The sequence below is a fragment of the Taeniopygia guttata genome, chromosome 12 (assembly GCF_048771995.1).
Source record: "Taeniopygia guttata chromosome 12, bTaeGut7.mat, whole genome shotgun sequence".
Lineage (NCBI taxonomy): Eukaryota > Metazoa > Chordata > Aves > Passeriformes > Estrildidae > Taeniopygia > Taeniopygia guttata.
Genome location: NC_133037.1, coordinates 1,506,661 through 1,527,867, shown reverse-complemented (window position 1 = coordinate 1,527,867; position 21,207 = coordinate 1,506,661). Strand labels below are relative to the sequence as shown.

At 46.3% G+C, this 21,207-nt stretch overlaps 1 protein-coding gene across 1 annotated transcript; it reads left to right on the top strand.

Annotated features, from left to right (window-relative positions):
- Window positions 1–1,211: 1,211 nt before the first annotated feature.
- On the top strand, window positions 1,212–19,332 carry LRRN1 (leucine rich repeat neuronal 1). Its single transcript, XM_004174918.6, has 2 exons — window positions 1,212–1,425; window positions 15,515–19,332. Exon 2 carries the CDS (start codon window positions 15,748–15,750, stop codon window positions 17,896–17,898), a length of 2,151 nt encoding a protein of 716 aa, XP_004174966.1. The 5' UTR covers window positions 1,212–1,425; window positions 15,515–15,747; the 3' UTR covers window positions 17,899–19,332.
- Window positions 19,333–21,207: the final 1,875 nt, after the last annotated feature.

Genomic DNA, 21,207 nt, shown 5'->3' with positions numbered 1-21,207 from the left:
GGGCAGCTGGGAAATCTCTCAGCAGGTTCATGCTGCCTTAGGCACAGGTTATGGATCACGAGAGTGACACTGCTCATGGCAGCCCCAGTGACCTGCAGAGTGTGCCAGGGACGTGTGTGCCACTGGAGGGGATGGTAAGGACCAAGCCCAGCGATGGAAGGGTGAAACCCCAAAGCCTGAGCATGGAAGAGTTGTTAGCCCTGAAGCTGAACGATGGAAAGTGCTGTTCACCCTCGAGCCAAAGCATGGCAGGAAGGGATGTTCACCCTCGAGCCAAAGGGTGGCAGGAAGGGATGTTCACCCTGGAGCTGAAGGATGGAAAGAAGGGATGTTAACCCTAGATCTGAAGGATGGGAGGGATGTTAACCCTGGATCCAAAGGGAGGAAAGGATGTTAGCCCTGGATCCAAAGGAAGGAAGGAAAGTATATTCCCCTGGATCTGAAGGAAGGAGGGGATGTTCACCTGGATCCAAAGGAAGGAAGGAAGGGATGCTCACACTGGATCCAAAGGAAGGGATACCCAGGGATGTTCCCCTGGATCCAAAGGAAGGAAGGGATACCCAGGGACATTCCCCTGGATCCGAAGGAAGGAAGGAAGGAACGTAGGGATGCTCACACTAGATTCAAAGGAAGGGATATCCAGGGATGCTCCCCCGGATCCAAAGTAAGGAAGGAAGGGATACCCAGGAACGTTCCTCTGGATCCAAAGGAAGGAAGGAAGGAAGGAGGGGATGCTCACACTGGATCCAGAGGAAGGAAGGGATACCCAGGGATGCTCACACTGGATCCAGAGGAAGGAAGGGATACCCAGGGACTCTCACACTGGATCCAGAGGAAGGAAGGGATGCCCAGGGACGCTCACACTGGATCTCACACTGGACCCAGAGGAAGGAAGGGATGCCCAGGGATGCTCACACTGGACCCAGAGGAAGGAAGGGACGCTCACACTGGATCTAGAGGAAGGAAGGGATGCTCACACTGGATCAGAGTAAGGAAGGGATGCCCAAGGACTCTCCCCCGGTCCCGAGCGATGCCCGCGGCAGCCCGGGGCGCACCGAGCCGGGGGCGGGGCCTGTGGGGGCGTGTCCAATTGGGGGCGTAGCCTTTCCTCGCCCCGCCCCGCGGCCGGTGCCGCGCGCGCAGCAGCCAATGGGAGCGCGGCCCGTCAGCTGACCCGCGGCGCCTTCCCAGGTGCGCGCCGGCGGCGGCTCAGAGCGGGCGGCACCGGCAGCGGCAGCGGCACCGGCAGCGCCGCTCCCGCCGTCCTGGGGGCGGGCAGCGGGCACGGAGCGACCCGTCCGTCCATCCATCCATCCTCCCATCCATCCATCCATCCATCGCTCCCGCATCCCGGCGCGCTGGCACCGCGGCGGCAGCAGCGGATGTGCAGCCCCGGGGGACAAGCGCGGCAGCGCCCGGCCGGCGGTGAGTGCGTCCGCCGGGGCTCGGGGGAGGGAGCGGAGGCTGCGGGGATGTGCGCTGCGATGCGGTGATGGTGCGCGGACAGAGCAAAGTTTGCGGTGGCGGGCGCGCCCCCGGTGCCCCCCGGGGCAGTCCCCGCGGGCTGCGGGGTTTCGGTGGCTCCGCACCGCGCCGGGACCGCCCCGGGGCTGCGGGGGTTCGGCTGCAGCATCGCTCTCCTCCTCCTCCTCCTCCTCCTCCTGCTCCTCCTCTCTCTCGGGTGCTCCGCTGCTGCCCGGGCCGGTTTGCGGTAAATGGGGGATTTTGCGGGGGGATGGCCGGTGCCGGTGCCGGCGGTGGGCGCGGAGCCGGCGGTGCGGCAGCGCTGCCCGCGTCCCCCATTTGCATGCGAATGGGAGCGGATCCCGGCAGATGTCCTGCCTCATCCATTCACCCGGAGGAATGCGAGGAGACAAGGAGCCTTCAGTGCGACAATGGCCCTTCAGAAAGCGGCATAAAGGCGCAGTGTGAGCGGGGCCGCGGCTCCGCCGCCTCCTCCCGCGGCCGCGGCTTTGTGCGCGGGGCGCTGCGGGACCGGCACGGGAGAGCGGCCGGGGATGCTCCGCCGGGTCCCTCTGCGGCTCACCTGCCCTCCGAGACTGCCCGAAAGGTGCGGGGAGAAGCTCGGGGCAGCTCCTCCCGCCGGGACCGGCGGTCCCTGGCCGCGGGCGGACAAAGGCACCGGCCCCGCTGCCGCCCCTCTGTCGCCCCTGTGAGCGCGGGGCCGGTCCCCGTTCCCTGCCCGAGGAGGGTCAGCAGTGAGGCGCATTGTGCCGGCGGCTCAGCCCTGCCGGGGCCGCACAACACATGTTCGCCTGCGATTTCCCCTCTCCCCCTAGTTATTCTCTCCCCCCAGTGCTGCCTCGGGGCGCATCTCCCATCATTTCAGGGAAAGCAGCAGAATTAAACTCAGGGTAGGCAGTGATGTTGTCCAAAGGTGAGAGATCACACGCAGGGTGCTTCTATTCTTGTCCTGGAGCTGTGCGATAGCTCCCGAGTAATAAAAACTAGTTTGGGAACCTTTAATTCTTTTCCTTAGGGACTTAAAGAGTCCCTAGAAAATGAACCCAGTATTCCTGAAGATCATAAACCTATTCTGGCCAATAGCTCAGATGTACCCACGGGGAGATCACAGAGCTTTGAATGACCGAGGGCGCATCAGTCCCGCTGTTGTCCAAAGGATCCGACCAAACTGAGTCCCAAAGTCGGAATTTAAATTAACGCTGGACACTGAGAGGGACAAAGCAGCGCACAAAGGTTCCCAGATGGGAGTAGAGAGGAGAGCCAGGATGGTTCTGCTCTCAGCCCCTGGGGTCCCTGTCCCCCTGCTCTGCAGCCTCTCTTGTGCCACTGCTCTGGGACAAGAGCTCCAGTTTAACTTTTACCTTGGCAGTTAAAAGTTATCTGCACAACATTTTATGCAGCCCATATAAAATTATCTCTCCCAGCAGGCATTTTGGACTTTCTTAGACCAGTTACTGTGACAACAGTAAAGTCTGTTCCATTTACCTAGAACAGACACGATAACACTACTGATCATTGAAGGAAATAGGATTTTGCATTAAGTTGGACAACTATAGAAGGATAACAACTTTTCACATGAACTGTGAAGGACCTTTTTTTCCTGCTATAAATAATGCCGAGCCCATCCAAATTCAGGCTGAAAAAAGAAACTTCTGTTCAGTCTGACCTCACAGGGAGCAGCCCTGGCACAGGGTGCCCAGAGAAGCTCTCGCTGCCCCATCCCTGGCAGTGCCCAAGGCCAGGGCTTGGAACACCCTGGGACAGCGGGAGGTGTCCCTGCCATGGCAGGGGGTGCCACTGGATGATCTTGAAGGTCCCTCCCAACCCAAACCAGCGTCTGATTCCATGAAGCCAGTCTGTGATTCCACGATTCTCCGTGTGTATTTGGTTCCAGCTCGTGGAGCAAATGGGATAATTTCACCCAGCTCTCATCACCATCAGCATCCCTCATCCCTAAATCCCTGCTGGGTGCCCAGAGCCCAACCCGGTGCCGTGGGTGGAGGAGGAGATGCTGCAGCCTTTGTTTCACACCGATTCAGTAGCGTGGCACTGCAGAAGGCAGGGAAAACTTTTCCTGATCTGGATTCCTGCTGCAGCCGGCTGCTGCCAAGGAGGGCGGCACATCCCCTCTCCGCGGCTTTTTTCCTAGGGACACTGAAAACACCTTGGATGAATCATAGCAGCGGTCAAGTATTGCTGCCACCGCAGCCTGCATAGCTTAATATTCACTGGAAAGGGGATTTATTTGCCTTACTGGGTCTGCAGATTTCATTTTGTTGTTGTTAGGGGGGATAGAGACTCGTCCACATTCAAACAGTATTTTTAAAATATTTTTTTTTAGTTTATCTCATTAATCTTTTGAAGCTCTTGTTTCTGTTAATGATATCAATGAGTAAAAATGGGGACTTTGTTCACAAAGCTCTGAGACACATTATTTCTGTCTCTTTTGGAGCTGCTCCTCCCCCAGGTGAGTGACTTGCCTAGTCCCAGGTCTAGCTTTGTGTCAGGCTCAGACCGGGATCAGGCATCAGGATTTTTACCCCAAACAAACAAAACCGAAGGAGAAGAGTTAAGTGATGTTTATAAAACAGCTCTGGTTGAACTGTATTTATTTTAGTTTATTTTTCAACCAGCAAAGTAGCAAGATGCTGCAAATATTTACAGAGGAGCCAAAATTTTCCAAAATAAAAATCCCTCTGTCTTCCTGTGCACTTTGTCACCACGGAGGTGCCTGTTCTTTGAAGCCCTGATTAATATAGATGAGTTGTAATTTTCTGACCAAGGCATCCTAGTTCACATATATTATTCCATTGGCAGACATGTGGTCCCCACAGCTGTCCCCTCATTTGTGTATGAAATGGAAACACTGGTGGCATTTGTAGGTTACCATAGTTACACGAACAATACACGTGTGAGGCTTCATCCTGCCAAGCTCCAGATTTTTTCCTGGCAGACATTTTGTAGACACAGAACTGAAGAAAATCTATGTAAAGTTTCTGGAAGCACATAAATGCAGCCCTCCTCCTCCTCTCTGTGTAAGGCTCATGGGCACAGCGAGCCTGGTTTCAGCCCTGTAGGAACTCCAAATGTCCCTCAGACATTTTTGGAGGTTCCAGGCCCAGCTCAGAAGCATTTGAGACCCTGGCAGGCAGCTGGAAACAGCTGTGATTTTGGGTTTGAGCCATGGAATGATTTACCAACCTTGCAGGAGGAACAAGAAGTCACAAAAGTTTAGATATTAGAGTAGAAGTAGTCACAAAGTAGAGGGAAGAATTTCTGAGTGCTGTACAGGGGGGTTTTGGTTTTGTACATGGGGGTCAGAGGTTTAAGATGGAGGGATTTGGGCCTGTCCTGTCCTCCCTCTTTCTCCTTCCTCACCTCCATGTTCTTGGTGATGTTGGCACTCACAGTTTGGTTTAGAGTAGAAAGGCACCATTTAATATAGGTAATAGGCATTGGGGAAAAACTGTACCCATGTAACACGTAATGTACCATATAAAAGATAGAAAAGCACCATTTAATATAGGTAATAGGCATTGGGGACAAACTGTACCCATGTAACACATAATGTGCCATATAAAAGATAGAAAAGCACCATTTAATATAGGTAATAGGCATTGGGGACAAACTGTACCCATGTAACACGTAATGTACCATATAAAAGACAGCAGCAGCCCTGGGCAGAGGGGGAGAGAAGAAGCAGTCGGGAGTCAGAGAGGATGTCAGGGTGTGTGTGTGCCTCTGCCTGAGCTGTGAGCAAACCACAGCAGCTCCAGGAGAAAATCTTTTAGATAACTTGCAATAAACTGCCTTGAGACCGGACAGCAGAGACTGCTGAGCCTTTCTTTGGAAGCTCGGGGTGGAGGAGAGACTTTTCCACCACACAGAGTCATCCCAAACCAGGGTGGGATCCGGCACAGCCCCAGCACAGCTGATTCCTGCAGCCCCTTCCCAGCTGGAACATCCAGCCTGGAAACCCACGCTGCTCCCAGGAGAATTCCAGGTTGTGCTCCAGAGCATTTAAGTCATTAACAGAATCAGGCATTAAACACATCTTTCCCAAAAATCGTTTGTTAGTTCTTCACAGAAGGGACTTTGGAGCTGGGATGGTTTTTTGCTGACTCTGTTAGGAGGGTTGGCAGTGCCTGAGGGGCTCCTGGGAAAGGGGAGAGGTGGGAAGCAGCCCAAGCCCCATACCAGAACAGAAATCCTAGGAAACCCAGCACAACTATTCCCATTCTCCGTTTTGTTTCTGCAATTAACATGTGGGAGGAAAGATGGGCAAGAGCAGAGAAAATCAAAGAGCTGGCTTAGGAATTGGGTTTGTTAGTTTGTCATTAATTATCAAATAATGGTGTTTCTCTAAGATTTGAAGGGCAGGGGGACTCACAGGACCACTTTGATATGAAATCACTGCAGATGTGCCTGAGTTACTCAAAGATTTCACCAGTCTCATTCTTTTCCTGCAGCTGAGTAATTAAGTTTTTCACTAAATGGGCTCTGTAAGGTCAGAGCTGTACACAGAGCTGAGAGCTCCCCAGCTGAAAGTTCTTCTGAACCCCACTCTCTTATTCTTTGCTGCTTCAAACCCTGCAACTTTATTCAAATTTTGTTTTGCTTTTAGATGTCATCTTTCCTTTTTCTATGTATGGCACTGAAGAAAAATACTGGATTGGCCTATTTTGGATTGGCCTAATTCTCCCCCTGGTGAAGGCAGGACAAGTCTGTGGCATCAGTGAGACAAGAATTAGTCTCTGCTCTTAACTTCTCCTGTAAAATATTTTTATACCTTCACCTTCTGTGTTGTAAGACCTCAATTTGGTGTTACAAGGCAGTGTTTCCCTGACATTCCACCTGGCTGAATTATTAAAAGAACAGGACCTGGTTTTTACCTGGAGCACAGTTTCTAAAGATTGAGTATTTGCAGTGGAGTATCACCTTTTTCTTGCCTTTTTAACTAACAGAACAACAAGGCAAAGCAAGTTTAAGTAACGGGCCTGAAATATTGAGCAGGGTGCTGTAGTGAGAATGCACTGAAGTTATAAAATTGCCAGGAGAAGCAGCTCTTTCCCTTATTTTATTGGCTACAGCAGCCTTACTACATAATTTTCTCTCCTGAGGTGCTGCCCTTCAGCCCTCAGCGGTCACACAGGGCAGTATTTTCCCTGAACAATTCCCAAGCTGAAGCAGCTGAACACAGAGGCAAACCTTACTTGGGCATTTGAGTTAGAAATTTCAGAGGTTGTCAGTCAGCATCTCATTTCCAAGTATTTAATTTAACTAACTCTGGTGATTTCAGCCATTTGGGCATCTGTCAGCTTGTCCAAGATACTCAGAGAGAATCTCTGAGCTTGTCCAAAGTTTGGTAAAATAACATTTTACCTTGTTTTAATAAAATATCAATCAAATCTTGGATTGTCTTTTTGTAATTTGAAAATGCTTATCATTTATATAATGAATCCTTACTTTTCTGTTATTTCATGCATTGTATCATTTATATGATTAAGCAAGTCCAAAACTATCTAATAAATTCATAGCTTGCTAATATGCTGCATACAATTACTGGGATGCAGATGAGCTGCTGATTGGCCTTGTTAAATTTTTAAATTACAAATGATCCATCATTCTAACAGAAATAGAGTAAATATTGATAGTTCCAGAGAGCCACCAGTGACTTTTAAATGCATTGAAAAATAACTTACCTTAGCCGTAGGTGAAGAAGCAGTTGCAAAAATGAAGTTTTTAAATCGCTGCTTAAAAATGGGTTCATTGTAGTAAGAGGCACCAAGTAAAACCAGGTCAGTGTTTTTTTCTGTCTTCATTGACAAATCTCTTTTCCTTTCTCTTTCTGCCCCCTGTAAGTGCAACAAATCTGGTTAATACAAATGAAACATTATCATGCTCAAATTAATCACTGTAATTAGGTAAAGAATTTATCTATAAAGCACCAATAACTTAAAATTTTGAGAAGAAAACGTCTCCTTTCTGCAACAGGTGGAAATTTTAGTACCTCTGTGTTTTGCCAGCACAATGAGGAAAGAAACAATCCATGGAAAACCTGGGATGTGGCCCTGACCAGCCTGAGGACTGAAGCTCAAGGGACAGTTTATAGCCTGTTCTGAAACACACCATACATTAAATGAGATGTATTTTCTCTCTTTCTTAACCTCGTGAACGTCTCAAAGCAAAACTGTTTTCTGCATGGAGCAGAGCAGCAGAGTTCAGGTTATACTTGAGATGGAGAGAAATGGTTAAATCCAGGCTGAGGGGGTTTCACACTCTCAGCTGAGCTTTCCTGCCCTGATCCCTAAAAGATTTTGGAGTGAAACAGTGTTGGGGAACAGGTATTTCATGTAGCAGAAGTGCAGAAAGACTCGTGGAAAGGGGGAAGGTTATGGGATACAGCAGTGGAACTGGAGAGAGAAAAGAGCCTTTTTCTCAGGTCACAGTAAAGCCTTGGTTCAGAGCAGTTCCAAACCCAGATCTGTGACCACTTAATGGAATTACTTCTGTCCCTTCCCAGCTTGGTTGAGTTCCAGATCTTTGTCTTGGTGCTAACAGCCTTTCTATTACATTTCAGCACCTCCCGTGCTAAATCCATTTATTTTGTTAGTGGTATGCTCACAATCTTTCCTATCAGATCTTCCCATATCAGCCAACTCGATATATGGGTCTATTAACATTTAAATATATATAGCTCAGAAACAGAGAATTGGATTTTGTAAGCATAAAACTCAGGGAAAAAAATCAATAAAAGTCTGTTTTATTCTCAGGGCTGAAGTCTGTGTCAGCACACTACATGTACAAACTGTGTAGATATAGATCTAGGCTAATAGTAAAATACAGTTTAATACTTAATCACTAATAATTGAAATGCTAACACATATTACAGCCACAGGAAACAGAATTATCAAAACAGAGTGTAACAAGGACCAGAAAAAGAACTTTTTTCCTTGATTGAAGAATTGAAGATAAGCAATTGAAGCTCCATGCACATATAATTTTTAATAACAAGCCTTATGCATTCCCTACAGCCAGCACCATTGTGTTGATTTATAAATACCTCCAGAGCTCCTGACTCATTCTGGTTGGGATTTATCAGGCACCGTTTGCAGCACAGGGTTTTTTGGCATCCTCTGTGGTAGTAACAACCACGTACCCGCCGGGGTCTTTCCCAACTGTGGGGGATCCTGAGTGACTCACAAAACTGGAGTTTGATCTAAAACTGTGTAGGAAGCAAAATAATCACACTGCCAGAAGCCAGTCAGCAAAAAGGGAGGAAAAGGATTTTCTGTTGCTTCAGGAAAATCCTCTGGAGTTCTGGCATCCCTGTTTCTCCTGGCTAAAAGTACTCCTTGTGTGCTCTTTCTTTTGTTATTATTAACACTTTGCTTCCACTGGCTAAGCTCCTTGGCTCTCAGAGTGGTCAAAATACAAAAAGGGAATTCTACTCCAAAATCAGACCCAATCTCTTCAAGCCCTTTGTCCTCTTTCTTTTTTTTTTTTTTAGGTTTTTGTTTGAATTGTGCTGATTTTGATAGATGGTAAGAAGCAGAGATTTTCTGAGCTGTTCTGTATGAAATGCTGGGGAGGAAGGTGCCCCCGTGGGTTACAAAGATGCTCAGCTCCTTCCACGTGGTTCTGAGATCCCAAACATGCCAGGACTCAATCCATTTCTACTCTTTAAATATGGTAAGAAGCCAAAGCAGAATTTCTCTGCCTTTGGTCCTCTTTCATCCATCAGCCAGCAGATACACGACATGCAAAAAGTAGCTGGAAGAGATCTTCCCAAATTAGTCGTGCTCTGGAAATTCTAGATCCTGTACTAAAACCACTTAGGTTTCAATAATAATTTGTGATAATAATTTGTGTTCTGAGCATAAGAATATTCCTGCTGCACAAACACATCTCACCTTTCAGGAGTCAAGGCCATGAAGTGGTTTATGAGGTTTTTCTTTCCTAAAGCAAATACCCTCTATAATCTGACAGCCCACTGTTTGGCACGCCCTGTTATTCCTGATGTTTCTAATGGGACTGGTTGATGGTAACCTGTGAGAGATTTTCCATCAGTTGCCAGAAGCTGGGTTGCAATTCTGTGGTGGATTTGATGGGCCATCAGTACCCAGTGGCTGCTCCCCTTGCACTCCAGAGCAGTCTGTGAATGAAAACCATTTTTCCCTCTCCTGCAAATTTACTTCCATATTTTAATGAAAAATATTGTATCAGATGCGAGCCTTAAGAATAAGCTCCAATAAATTACAAATTTCCAAGCTGTAATATGCTGTTTCTGCAGCGCAGACGTTATGAATAGGATGCTCTTCGCAGTTCTTTGGTGGAGATAAGAGTAGTATTTTTCAAAAGAACACAGATAAAGCATGCTAAGGTTGTCTCGAGATACAGCAAATCGCCTTCTCACCAGAGCTTTCCCCAAAATAAAACACAGACCTTATTTTGATGGAATGTGTGTACAGATGAGAAGAAAAAAGTAGGCATTATTTGCAAGGAAAAGAACCCTCAAAACTTTAATATTATAAATCCCTGAAGATGTGTTTTGAGGCTTTATACCATTATTACATGTCCTACGGGCCCTTGTTTCTGTATTTCCTTTTAATACCCAGCTCCCACGTTCAGATTTTTTTCAAGCTCCTTCAACTGTCATCATTTTCAGCTTGATTTTTCTGTATTTTTCACAATTCAGACCTGTAAATAGCTTATTTCCTGATGACACTGGAGACTTTAAAAAACACACTATAAAAGGCTTATTATCAAGCATTATCCCTCAATATTTTTCCTAAATACACAGGATTGCCCTTGTAGATTTAATTCCTGGGAAAGGAGCCCATTCTGTGGGTTGGCTGGAAATGTCCTGGTTATTAAACTCCAAGTTCTCTTTCCCTAGGGTGTGCAAGGTCACTGATGCTCTTGACTGGAGCAAGCCTGACTTTAGCATCCTGCTTTTAGACTGGGTTTAGTGTCGAGTTTACTGCTGGGATTTAGAGGCTGCTCCTATTTCAGTGCCTCTCCCTCCTAAAGCCTGGCCTGAGGCGCTGGCTCAGCTGAGCAGGGCACCAATCCCTGTTTTATCCAGGAAAATGAGGATGCACAGCTGCAGGAGCCCTGCTGAGGGGCAGGGCAGGGCAGCTTTTACCTCTAACACACACAAAACCCTTTCCTTAAACTTGCCTGCAGTGATCCCAGCCTGGGTTCCAGTGGTGCTTCCAGCATCCACGGAGCTCCTTTGCCATCCCCACCTCCAGCTGGAGGTTCCCACTCCCAAGAGGCTCTTCACAGAGTCACAGAGTGGGTCAGGCTGGAAGGGACATCTGGTGCCACCAGCCCAGAGCTGGTGTCCAGATACGGAATTGTGGCATTGTGTCCAGATACGGAATGTCCCCAGGGAGGAGACTCCAGCCCCTCTCGGGACAGGGTGTTCATTCAGTGTGTGGTCCCTGCACAGGGAACTTCTGCCTCATGCTCAGCTGGAACTTCTGGGCATCAGTTCCTGCCCTTGTCCTGTTCCTCAGGGACACAGCAGGGCCTGGATCTGTGCTGCTCCTAGTCTGAATTCTGTCTCCCAGTTCCACGATGTCGGGACCCAGCACATCCCTCTGGCTGCCCTGGCTGCTCCAGACCCTGGCACAAAGTCACAAACACCTGTGGCTTCAATTTTAGCCTCTGGAAAAAGCTGCCAACTTCGTGTGAGGAATTAAAAACCACAAGGGTTTGAATAGTGTGGGAGTTAAGTTAACACAGGGTGAAAAAATAGAATTTTGGGGTTTTTAGAATGGAGTTCAAGGGGACAAGATGGAGGGATTTGGGCATGTCCTGACTTCTTCTCCTTCTCCTTGCCCTCCATGCCTTGCTGTGCTGGTGACACTTTTCTGTTGGTTTAAGGCACAGACACACTGCCCAACAGAAATGACAGATATTGGCACGTTATTGCAAACATGGCACAGGCAGTTTTTGGTATAAAATGCAAACACCGCCCTGAGGGCAGACAGAATGCCATGGCCGAGCTGCTGACCAGAGCTCAGCAGGGCAGAGAGAGAATGTTCTGGAGAAGGGAAAATAAACAGCCTTGAGAAGCTGATCCTGCACACTCAGACTGCTCCTGTGGCTGCAGGGCTGGAGAAGGAGGATTTTACACTCCTGGGGTCAGCCCAGCACCCTGAGACCTAAAGCCCCCCCAGTTCTCCCAGCTGGCTCTACCTGGGCAGAGATACCCCACCTGCATTCCCCTGCTGTCCCACCCAGCCCAGGCTGCAGCAGCCAGGACAGGTTTTCCTGGAGCTGATGGAATGCAGGAGCTGCACGAGTCCTTAGCAGAACAGACAATTTTCCAGCACACAGCTCAGGTACTGAGGCTCAGCCTGGGAAAGAGGGGAGGAACGGGGGATCAGCGTGTGCTTCTGGCTCTCAGCAACTGCAGAATAAATTGCTTGTCTTAGCCTGAGGTAATTTCTTTGTGTATCTGATCCCTCCAACTTCTACCTGGGCACACTCAGTGCAGGTGGCTGCTGACCAAAATCTGGGCTGATGCTACTGCAATATAAAAGAAATTCTGCAAGGATGAGTAACGTAACCACGGGGAGGGAGGATTTGCTGTGGCAGCACCGCTGTTTCAAAATGCTCCCAGATATCCATGTGCAAACAAGATTGTTGCTCTTTTCAGCGAATTTTAATAGTGACCATTAATACAGTTGTCAGGGAAGTGACAACGCTTTGTTTTCCTATTACCAAGCAAAAATATTTAATATCTGTTCTTTTTAGTTGGCACGTTAACTGTGAACACTTTTAATGAACAGTTTCTTTCATGCTTGTGCCTTAATATTTTCCTCTTCCTGCACTGGAGGTTTAAATGTACTTTTTCTTCCAATCACCCACCCACCCTCACTCTTTGAGAGCCACCAAGCAGGCTGTGGCTGCCAGGGCACACCTCTTCCCACCCATCACCCATCCTCTTTCCAAGGAAAACTGAAATGAAGGATCTTCTACTCCATAACCAAACAGCCACCCTTGTGATTTCTTAGGCCAAACAAATTCTCAGTATTAACCATTGTTCAGAACTTAGGTGGAAAGGGAAGAGTTAGACCTCCCCATGGCAGTTCCATGATGCTTCTGTTCCTGCCCTCAGGGAACAGGAATAAACCAACACCCCGGGCAGCTGCTGTGGGTTTGCTGGTGACAGAAATGTGGCTTTTTTTTTCTGCACTGGGTACTGAGCAGTGCCATGGAAAATGCATTTAATTAGCTGAGAGTAAAATAATTCCCTCCATATCTCTCACATAAAATTAGCCATTATTTCTGCTGATATCAAGTTACCAGCTGTTACAACTGCTGTTGTGGGTTGGAACAGCAGAAAATATGAATCTAACAAATGAGAGGCAAGGCAGGGAATGCTAAAAGCTTTCCTTCACACCCTCAGGATCTGCAACACCAAACATTGCAGAGGTGTCTGGGATCAGTCCTGCCAGTGCTGCAAAGATTGGAAAGTGAGAATCCCAAAAGGGATGGCTTTTGGTGGCTGCTTTGCTGCCCCTGTAGCTTTGGGCAGGGCTGTGGGTGGGGTTTTACACACCACAGGTAGCTAAAACTAAAGCCCGTGACTTGGGTTGTCCCTCCCTGCCCTCCTGGGGCACACAGGGCTGCTCAGAATTCACTCTTTTATTACCCTGGAATTTCATTTCCAGCTTCATCCAAGCCACCCTGGGCTGGGAGAGACTGAGGAGAGCAATGTGTGGGTTGTTTCTAAGTTTGCAGTTAAATAAAATTAAATCCATTTGCAGTGGAAAATAGCTACAGAAGAGAACAAGCCACTAGGAACTTGTAAAATCATATATTTACAGTGATCATAAACCCAGAACTCTGGTCAATAAACCCACAAATGCCTTCTTAGCAAGGATGAACAATAACTGTAACGTGCAAGTAAGAGGATATAAATATTCAACAAAGAAAGATAGAATTTGATTTTTTTTTTTTTTTGCAACATCTAGACATGCTCTTACATATTTTAAAAGAACCTTTGAAGTGTTTTTCAGGCAGTTTGGTTTCTAAAGCATTACATGATTCATACGGCTACATCAGGGCTAAAGCAGTAGTAAAACATCATTAGGGCCCTCAGCTTTGTAAAGCTCCAACTCCCTTCTCCTCATCCACTGAGAAGCTGCAGGAGAAATTCCACAGGCAGGAATTTTGGGAGCAATGTGCCCTCTTTGGTGGGGATACCTGGGCCAGGTGCAGAGCAGGAGCAGGGACACGTCCCTGTGTGAGGGCACCTCCTGTATCTGCCTGGGATTGTGACTGGGGGAAAGCACCGCCTGCATTATTCACTGCAAAATGCTGCCATTTGAAAATTTGCAATTAAATCAATTAAACTTCAGATGCCATCAATTTTCCTAGAATTGGCTGGCTTGGGTCAGCTACAAATGTGTTGCTGTGGAGGGAAGCATCCATCAGAGACAGCAGAGCTCAGCTACACCAGCCTCCTCATCACTCCACGCTAACACATCCCCTACTATCACGGTGCCGTCAGGATTTATTTTTTAATACAGTCTTAGTCAATTCTTCCATCAGTTGGAAGTTATTTGGGAAGGAATCTTGGTCCTACAGTTGGTTTTCCCCCCTCCAGCAGAGTCTGCTCAGCTACCAGAGAGAAAATCTGACTCAGCAGGGTCAAATGTATTCTGGGCCCCACTCCTCTTCCCCTTCCTCCAAAGCACAACCATAGAGTAACAATATAAAAATAAATAATAAAATTGCTGTTGGGTGTGTTCTACCTACAGCACTACACCGTAATCTGAAATAAAACATGGTAATTTCATTATTTAATATGATTAGATTTAGAAGTAAAGGTTGTATGAATGGGATTCCTGTCACCACTATCCAGATGAGTATTTTAAACCTATTTCAGAAGCTGTATTTAGTTTTATTATTTTATATAGAACCATCTTTTGTGGGCTGTGACTTGGCTGAAGCTTTGCTACGTTCCAATTGAAAAAGATGCGAATCCATCACTGAGCTCTCTCAGATATCACAGAGTCACAGAGTGTTTGGGTTGGGAGGGACCTTAAAGCCCACCCAGTTCCACCCCTGCCACCTTCCACTATTCCAGGCTGCTCTAAGCCCCATCTGACCTGGTCTTGGACACTTCCAGGGATGGGGAGTCCACAAAGCACAACCTGATTATTTTAGTTACATAAAAACTCGAATGTTTTATTTGAGAAGTCTCAACTGCACTCACCAGAGTGATTTTCCAATGAGGGGAGGAGGAGAAATATTTTACTAGGAGATTTTCCTGGAATATGTGTTCAAAGCCTCACGATACACCAGATGTTCTGAGGTGCCTGGACACAGCTGGGTTAATTTAAATTCACTCTTGCATGAACAACTTCAGGCAAAGCAGATACAAATGTGGGGCTTACACAGCAATTTGGAATTGTGGTGAACAGTTCATACGATCACAATGCAGTACAAACAGCTGAAATAGGGGCAGTACATTCATTTAATCAAATTTACTGTTATTGTTTGGTGCTGAGCTGGATTAAATCTAAACTGTTATCTGGAACTGATTCGATTAGCTCGGATAAATTTTGGCAAAGTTCATAAGCATTTAGCTTCAAACTTCTAAACCAGCAGCTTCCTGAGCCTTAATTCCACACGCCTGAAATCCAAGCCTTGGGGACAGGGATTGGGCATTGACGCTTGTCTGAGACCCCGCCGTGCTCACCAGCACATCCTCCACCCTCAGCATTCCCAGGCCATTCAAACTATTCCTGCAGGGTAAATCTGAAAGGTAACCCTCCCAAAGTTTCATTTTTAGGTAATTCACTCAGAGAGATTTCTCATGTTAACCCCAAGAAGAGAGCTCCAAACCCTACATAATTTAGCTACACAAGACTGGGATTTTTGTAAGAGATTACTGTTGAAATAATGATTGTTTTCAGATATTTTCTTTCGAAGGTTGAAGAAACTAAATAATAGATGAACTATATATGAGCTGAGCATAACATATACCCTAATCTGCTTTCAGGACCATCTTCAGGCACTGATTTACAGAAGATTCTAAAACACTGAGGAGCAGCTGAGAGTCTTCAGAGAATTTCTTAACTTCACTAAACTCAGAAAATCATCTTTCACCTTTCTGGATGTCCAAGCCTTTCACCTTAAACGTCAAGCTTTACGTTTTCTGCCCAATAGGGGATCACCCTCTTCCTCCGTGGGGATTTTAGGGGGCTGGGGAGCTGAACCCCCTCGCTGGCCAGCATGGCAAAGGTCAGAGTTGTTTTAACTGTGTGCCAGTTGGTGCTGGAATTGTTAATGAATTCATTAACTGAGTCTTCCATACAGAGCAGTGAATGCCCACAGCTTTGTGTCTGTGAAATCAGGCCCTGGTTTACACCACAGTCAACCTACAGGGAAGCCACCACAGTTGACTGCAATGACCTCCGGCTAACAAAAATCCCCAGCAACCTCTCCAGTGACACCCAAGTCCTTCTGTTACAAAGCAACAACATTGCAAAGACCACAGACGAACTCCAACAGCTCTTTAATTTAACAGAATTGGATTTTTCACAAAATAACTTCACAAGTATCAGAGATGTGGGGCTCTCCAACCTCACTCAGCTTACGACTTTGCACCTGGAGGAGAACCAGATCACAGAGATGACTGACTTCTGCCTGCAAGACCTCTGCAATCTGCAGGAGCTCTACATAAATCACAACCAGATCAGCAGCATTTCTGCAAATGCATTCTCTGGCCTGAAAAATCTTCTGAGATTACACCTCAACTCCAACAAATTAAAGGTTATTGACAGCCGTTGGTTTGATTCTACTCCCAACTTAGAGATTCTCATGATTGGAGAAAACCCAGTGATTGGAATACTTGATATGAATTTCAAACCACTCTCAAACTTAAGGAGTCTAGTTTTGGCAGGTATGTACCTCACAGACATTCCTGGCAATGCGTTGGTAGGCTTGGATAGTCTTGAAAGCCTTTCTTTTTATGACAACAAGTTGGTAAAAGTTCCTCAGCTTGCACTTGAGAAAGTTCCCAATTTAAAATTCCTGGATCTCAACAAAAATCCAATTCATAAAATTCAAGAAGGGGATTTTAAAAACATGCTCAGATTAAAAGAGCTTGGCATCAACAACATGGGAGAACTCGTGTCTGTCGATAGGTACGCGCTGGACAACCTGCCTGAGCTCACAAAGCTGGAAGCCACCAACAACCCAAAGCTGTCTTACATCCATCGCCTGGCGTTCCGCAACGTCCCTGCCCTGGAGAGCCTGATGCTCAACAACAATGCCTTGAATGCAGTGTACCAAAAGACAGTGGAATCCCTCCCAAACCTGCGTGAGATCAGCATCCACAGCAACCCGCTCAGGTGCGACTGCGTCATCCACTGGATCAACTCCAACAAAACCAACATCCGCTTCATGGAGCCCCTCTCCATGTTCTGTGCTATGCCTCCGGAGTACCGGGGACAGCAGGTGAAGGAAGTGCTGATACAGGATTCAAACGAGCAATGTCTTCCAATGATCTCTCACGAGACCTTTCCCAATCACTTAAACCTGGACATCGGCATGACGGTGTTTTTAGATTGCCGGGCCATGGCGGAACCTGAGCCAGAAATCTACTGGGTCACCCCTCTGGGCAATAAAGTCACCGTGGAAAGCCTCTCTGACAAATACAGGCTGAGCGGTGAGGGCACCTTGGAAATCTCCAACATCCAGGTTGAGGACTCCGGGAGATACACCTGCGTCGCTCAGAACATAGAAGGGGCTGACACGAGGGTTGCCACCATCCGGGTGAACGGGACGCTTCTGGATGGCACCCAGGTGCTGAAGATCTACGTTAAACAAGCCGAGTCTCACTCCATCCTGGTTTCTTGGAAAGTCAACTCCAACGTCATGACATCCAATTTAAAATGGTCGTCGGCCACCATGAAGATTGACAACCCTCACATCACCTACACCGCCAGGGTCCCGGTGGATGTCCACGAATACAACCTCACACATTTACAACCCTCTACAGATTATGAAGTGTGTCTGACGGTGTCCAACATCCATCAGCAAACGCAGAGATCCTGCGTCAACGTCACAACCAAAAACGCGGCTTTTGCGCTGGATATTTCCGACCAGGAAACCAGCACGGCCCTGGCAGCGGTGATGGGATCCATGTTTGCTGTCATCAGCCTCGCCTCAGTCTCTGTTTATATCGCAAAAAGGTTTAAGAGAAAAAACTACCACCACTCATTGAAAAAATATATGCAAAAGACCTCTTCCATCCCCCTGAACGAGCTCTACCCTCCACTTATTAATCTCTGGGAAGGTGACAGTGAAAAAGACAAGGATGGCTCTGCAGAGACGAAGCCGACCCAAGTCGACACATCCAGAAGCTATTACATGTGGTAACTCAGAGGATATTTTGCTTCTGGTAGTAAGGAGCACAAAGACTTTTTTGCTTTATTCTGCAAAAACGACGAGTTGAAGACTTTTGTATTTTTGACTTTGCTAGCCCGTGGCAGAGCGGCGAGGACAGGTGGATATTTCAGGATTTTTTAGTATAGCGTATCGCAATGGGTTGACACAAATGGCAGCTTCACCTAGCTTCCACTTCTCTGTTTATTTTTTTTTTCCCTTTTTTGGGTTTTGTTTTGGTTTTTTTTTTTGTTATTGTGCTAAATTAACACTGTCCTAACTCCAGTGCTGAATAAAAAGGAGAGGCCAGGTGAGCCCCCGTTGTCCCAAAGCCATCGCGGGGCAGGATGGCACCGAGCCAACCCTCAGTTTTGGACCTGCAGTGAACTAGGTTTGTGACCCTGGTCTGAGGACTCTACCCTGAGAAAAGGAGACCCTGAATGATGTTAGTTGACTGTACTGTAATGTTGTATCAACTGATTTGAATGTTTTTTTGACTTTCAGCAATGAGTTTTCTTTTTTATTGTTATTTTTGTAGTAGTTGAAGGCTTAGGTAAAGCTAACAGGCAATAGGAATAAGTACAAACAATTTTTTAATGTAACAGACTAAATGTTAATTGTTCTTATTCTTTTTATTCTATTTAGTAGACACTTTTGAAGAATTGCTAGAGTTTTGTTGTGTTTAAATCACCAACACACGGTGTTTAATGAAGGCAGAGCTATAATAAATTTAGTTTTGTTCTGATGTTTTTAATTTAGAAGTCACAATAATGTATTGGGTTTAGACGTCACTAGTTTGACTGGTGATCATGTTTTGACATAAAATATATCCAAAATGTTATATAAAAATATCATGGGGTTTTTTTCTTGATGAAATGAAGTTCCAGGTTCAGGTTTTTTATGCATTTATGTTAATAGCAGTGTTTTCTCTGCACTAGAGACAAAATACGGAAAATAATTTATTGAGAAAAATGTCTCAGCATGGCTTTTGGACTGAGAGTCACATGCAGAATCAAAACTGTTTGGCATAGGGTACACAGCAAGAAGAACTCACAGAGTGTGTAACAGGACATTTTCCTTTTTGTATACTTTTCTGTTTATATATTGAGCTAAGATAGAAATGAAGCTGACATTTAGCTGTCATTACCATCAGTTAGGACAAAAAAAACCTCAGTGCTACCAAACTGAAATAAACCAGTTGATTCTTGGAATATACTTGAAAAGAAACTTATTTGGATTCATGTTCCTCCAAAATCAGAAATTAAGATTAAAACTACCAAGTTTGGTCCAATACTGAACTGTATTTTTTACAGGCTTCAAATTAATCCGTATTCTGAGTATTTTCCTGAATGACTGTTGTAAAAGAGAGCAGCAGTGTTTTGTGTGCACTGGGTACAATATAAAGGCATCATTTACAGTTGAACCCATGGAAGCGTCGTGCGTTGTCTTTTCTGAATCCCTGCAAGTTCTGCACACAAGTCAAGAGCAGGGTGGGCTCTGGGGAACACATGGCCACATCACACTACACCCCTCAGCAGCAAGCACAGCATTTTCTACACTTTATCACCACTTCCACTGTGTAATTTTTATATATTTTTGCTCACCAAAAAAGTCCTTGGTAAGTAAAAGTTAATTGTTCAAATAAGAGATGTGCCTGGGGGCTGTGTGAGGTTTTTTAACTCATTGGTTTCTCAAATATCCCCAAGACCCCTTAACATTTTCAGATAAGCCTCAAAGTTCTTTTTCCTTGTCTAAAAGTGAAAGGTTACCAGCATTGTTTCACTAATCCTTGGTACACGAACTTATCCATCCATCCATCCATCCATCCATCCATCCATCCATCCATCCATCCATCCATCCATCCATCCATCCATCCATCCATCCATCCATCCATCCATCCCTTGGACAACCTGTCCCATTGGTCTGGTGTTTCCACATGGGGCTGAGTGAAGGTATTAATTATGCATTTCAATCAAGTATTTGTGCTGCTACACACAATCTTTTCTACATTCAGGAGATCTCATACATTTTTAATCATGTGACAATTAGATGTTGGGGTTAGGCAAGTGTCTTTTGATCATGGAGAAGAAACATGGTGAAAGCAGTTCTTTATCACCTTCTCCTGGATTCATTTTTAATGTAAATGAAACATTCCCCTATGCTGCCTTCTCCAGAAAAGCTGAAGAGGAATAATTATCATCTGGTCTATATTCTGTTCTAACCTTAAAGCTGCAGGCACAATGAATTAAACCAAGATCTCTTCTGCAGCAAAGATTTTCTCTACTTTAGCCAGAGAAAAGGACACCGAGGACAAGGTTGGCCACAGAATGCTGGCTCCAGCTTGCATGACATCATAAAAGTGTCTTCAGAAAATAATTAATGGAGCAGGTGTCAGAAGGTGCAAAGCAAGGCCCCTTTTCCATCATCCCCTCAGCTTCCTGCAGCATTTTCCCAGGATCACACAGCTCTACCTGGACCTCCCCACAATGTGGAAGAGGATGATGGAAGAACAGAGCGCTTTGGGTCCAAGGTGTTGGTTCCTCAGGGAACCAACAATACCAAGTTTTCTTATCTCTGTAGGGAAGTCAGCATAGAAACCATCAGTGCTGGGTGGCAAAAGCAACTGGATAAATGGTTAATAAAATTTCAGGTCTTTTCATATAAAGAGCCCAAATATTCTTTTAAGCCAAAGGTTCCTTCTGCTACATGTTCCTTGCCATGACCCCAGAGGCCTTGTCCTTGTGCAGTTCCTAAAGCCCAGCCATTTCCAAGGGATTAGTGGATGGTGCTGGATCTCCCAGCACCAGCCACTCCAGCCCCTCTTTCAGTCCTTCTGGAAACCACCTCCACTCCTCCTCTGAGGAAACAGCACCTTGAGATCTCATCTCAAAGTCAGGAGCTTCTCCCCTTTCTTATCCCTCAGTGTTCTGAGTGGGGAGAAACAGCTTACACATAAAATCATTAATCTTAGTACTTTTCCAATAGTCTGTGTGATTGTTCTAACCTCTGCCATGAGTGAAAGCAAAGCTGTCAAGGAATGAAAGGGTGAATAAATCCTCCCCAGTTCAATAAGGCAACCTGTGCATGGGGCTGCCCTCCAAAACAGCCATCCTGCTCTTCCTCCCTCTGTCCCCACCTCCCATCCTGGGGCTCTGTTTGCCTTCTGAGCAAGCTGGTGTTGACCACTCCATGCTGGTGGACACAGACCACACCAACTGCTCCCTGTGTGTGTGGCCTGGTCTGTTTTCACCTGGCTGAACTGGCAAACCTGGGCAGCTGCAGAAGCAGTCACTGGTGAAAACG

Coding starts and splice junctions, on each gene's coding strand:
- LRRN1 (XM_004174918.6), top strand. CDS start 15,748: ATGGCAAAGGTCAGAGTTGTTTTAACTGTGTGCCAGTTGGTGCTGGAA.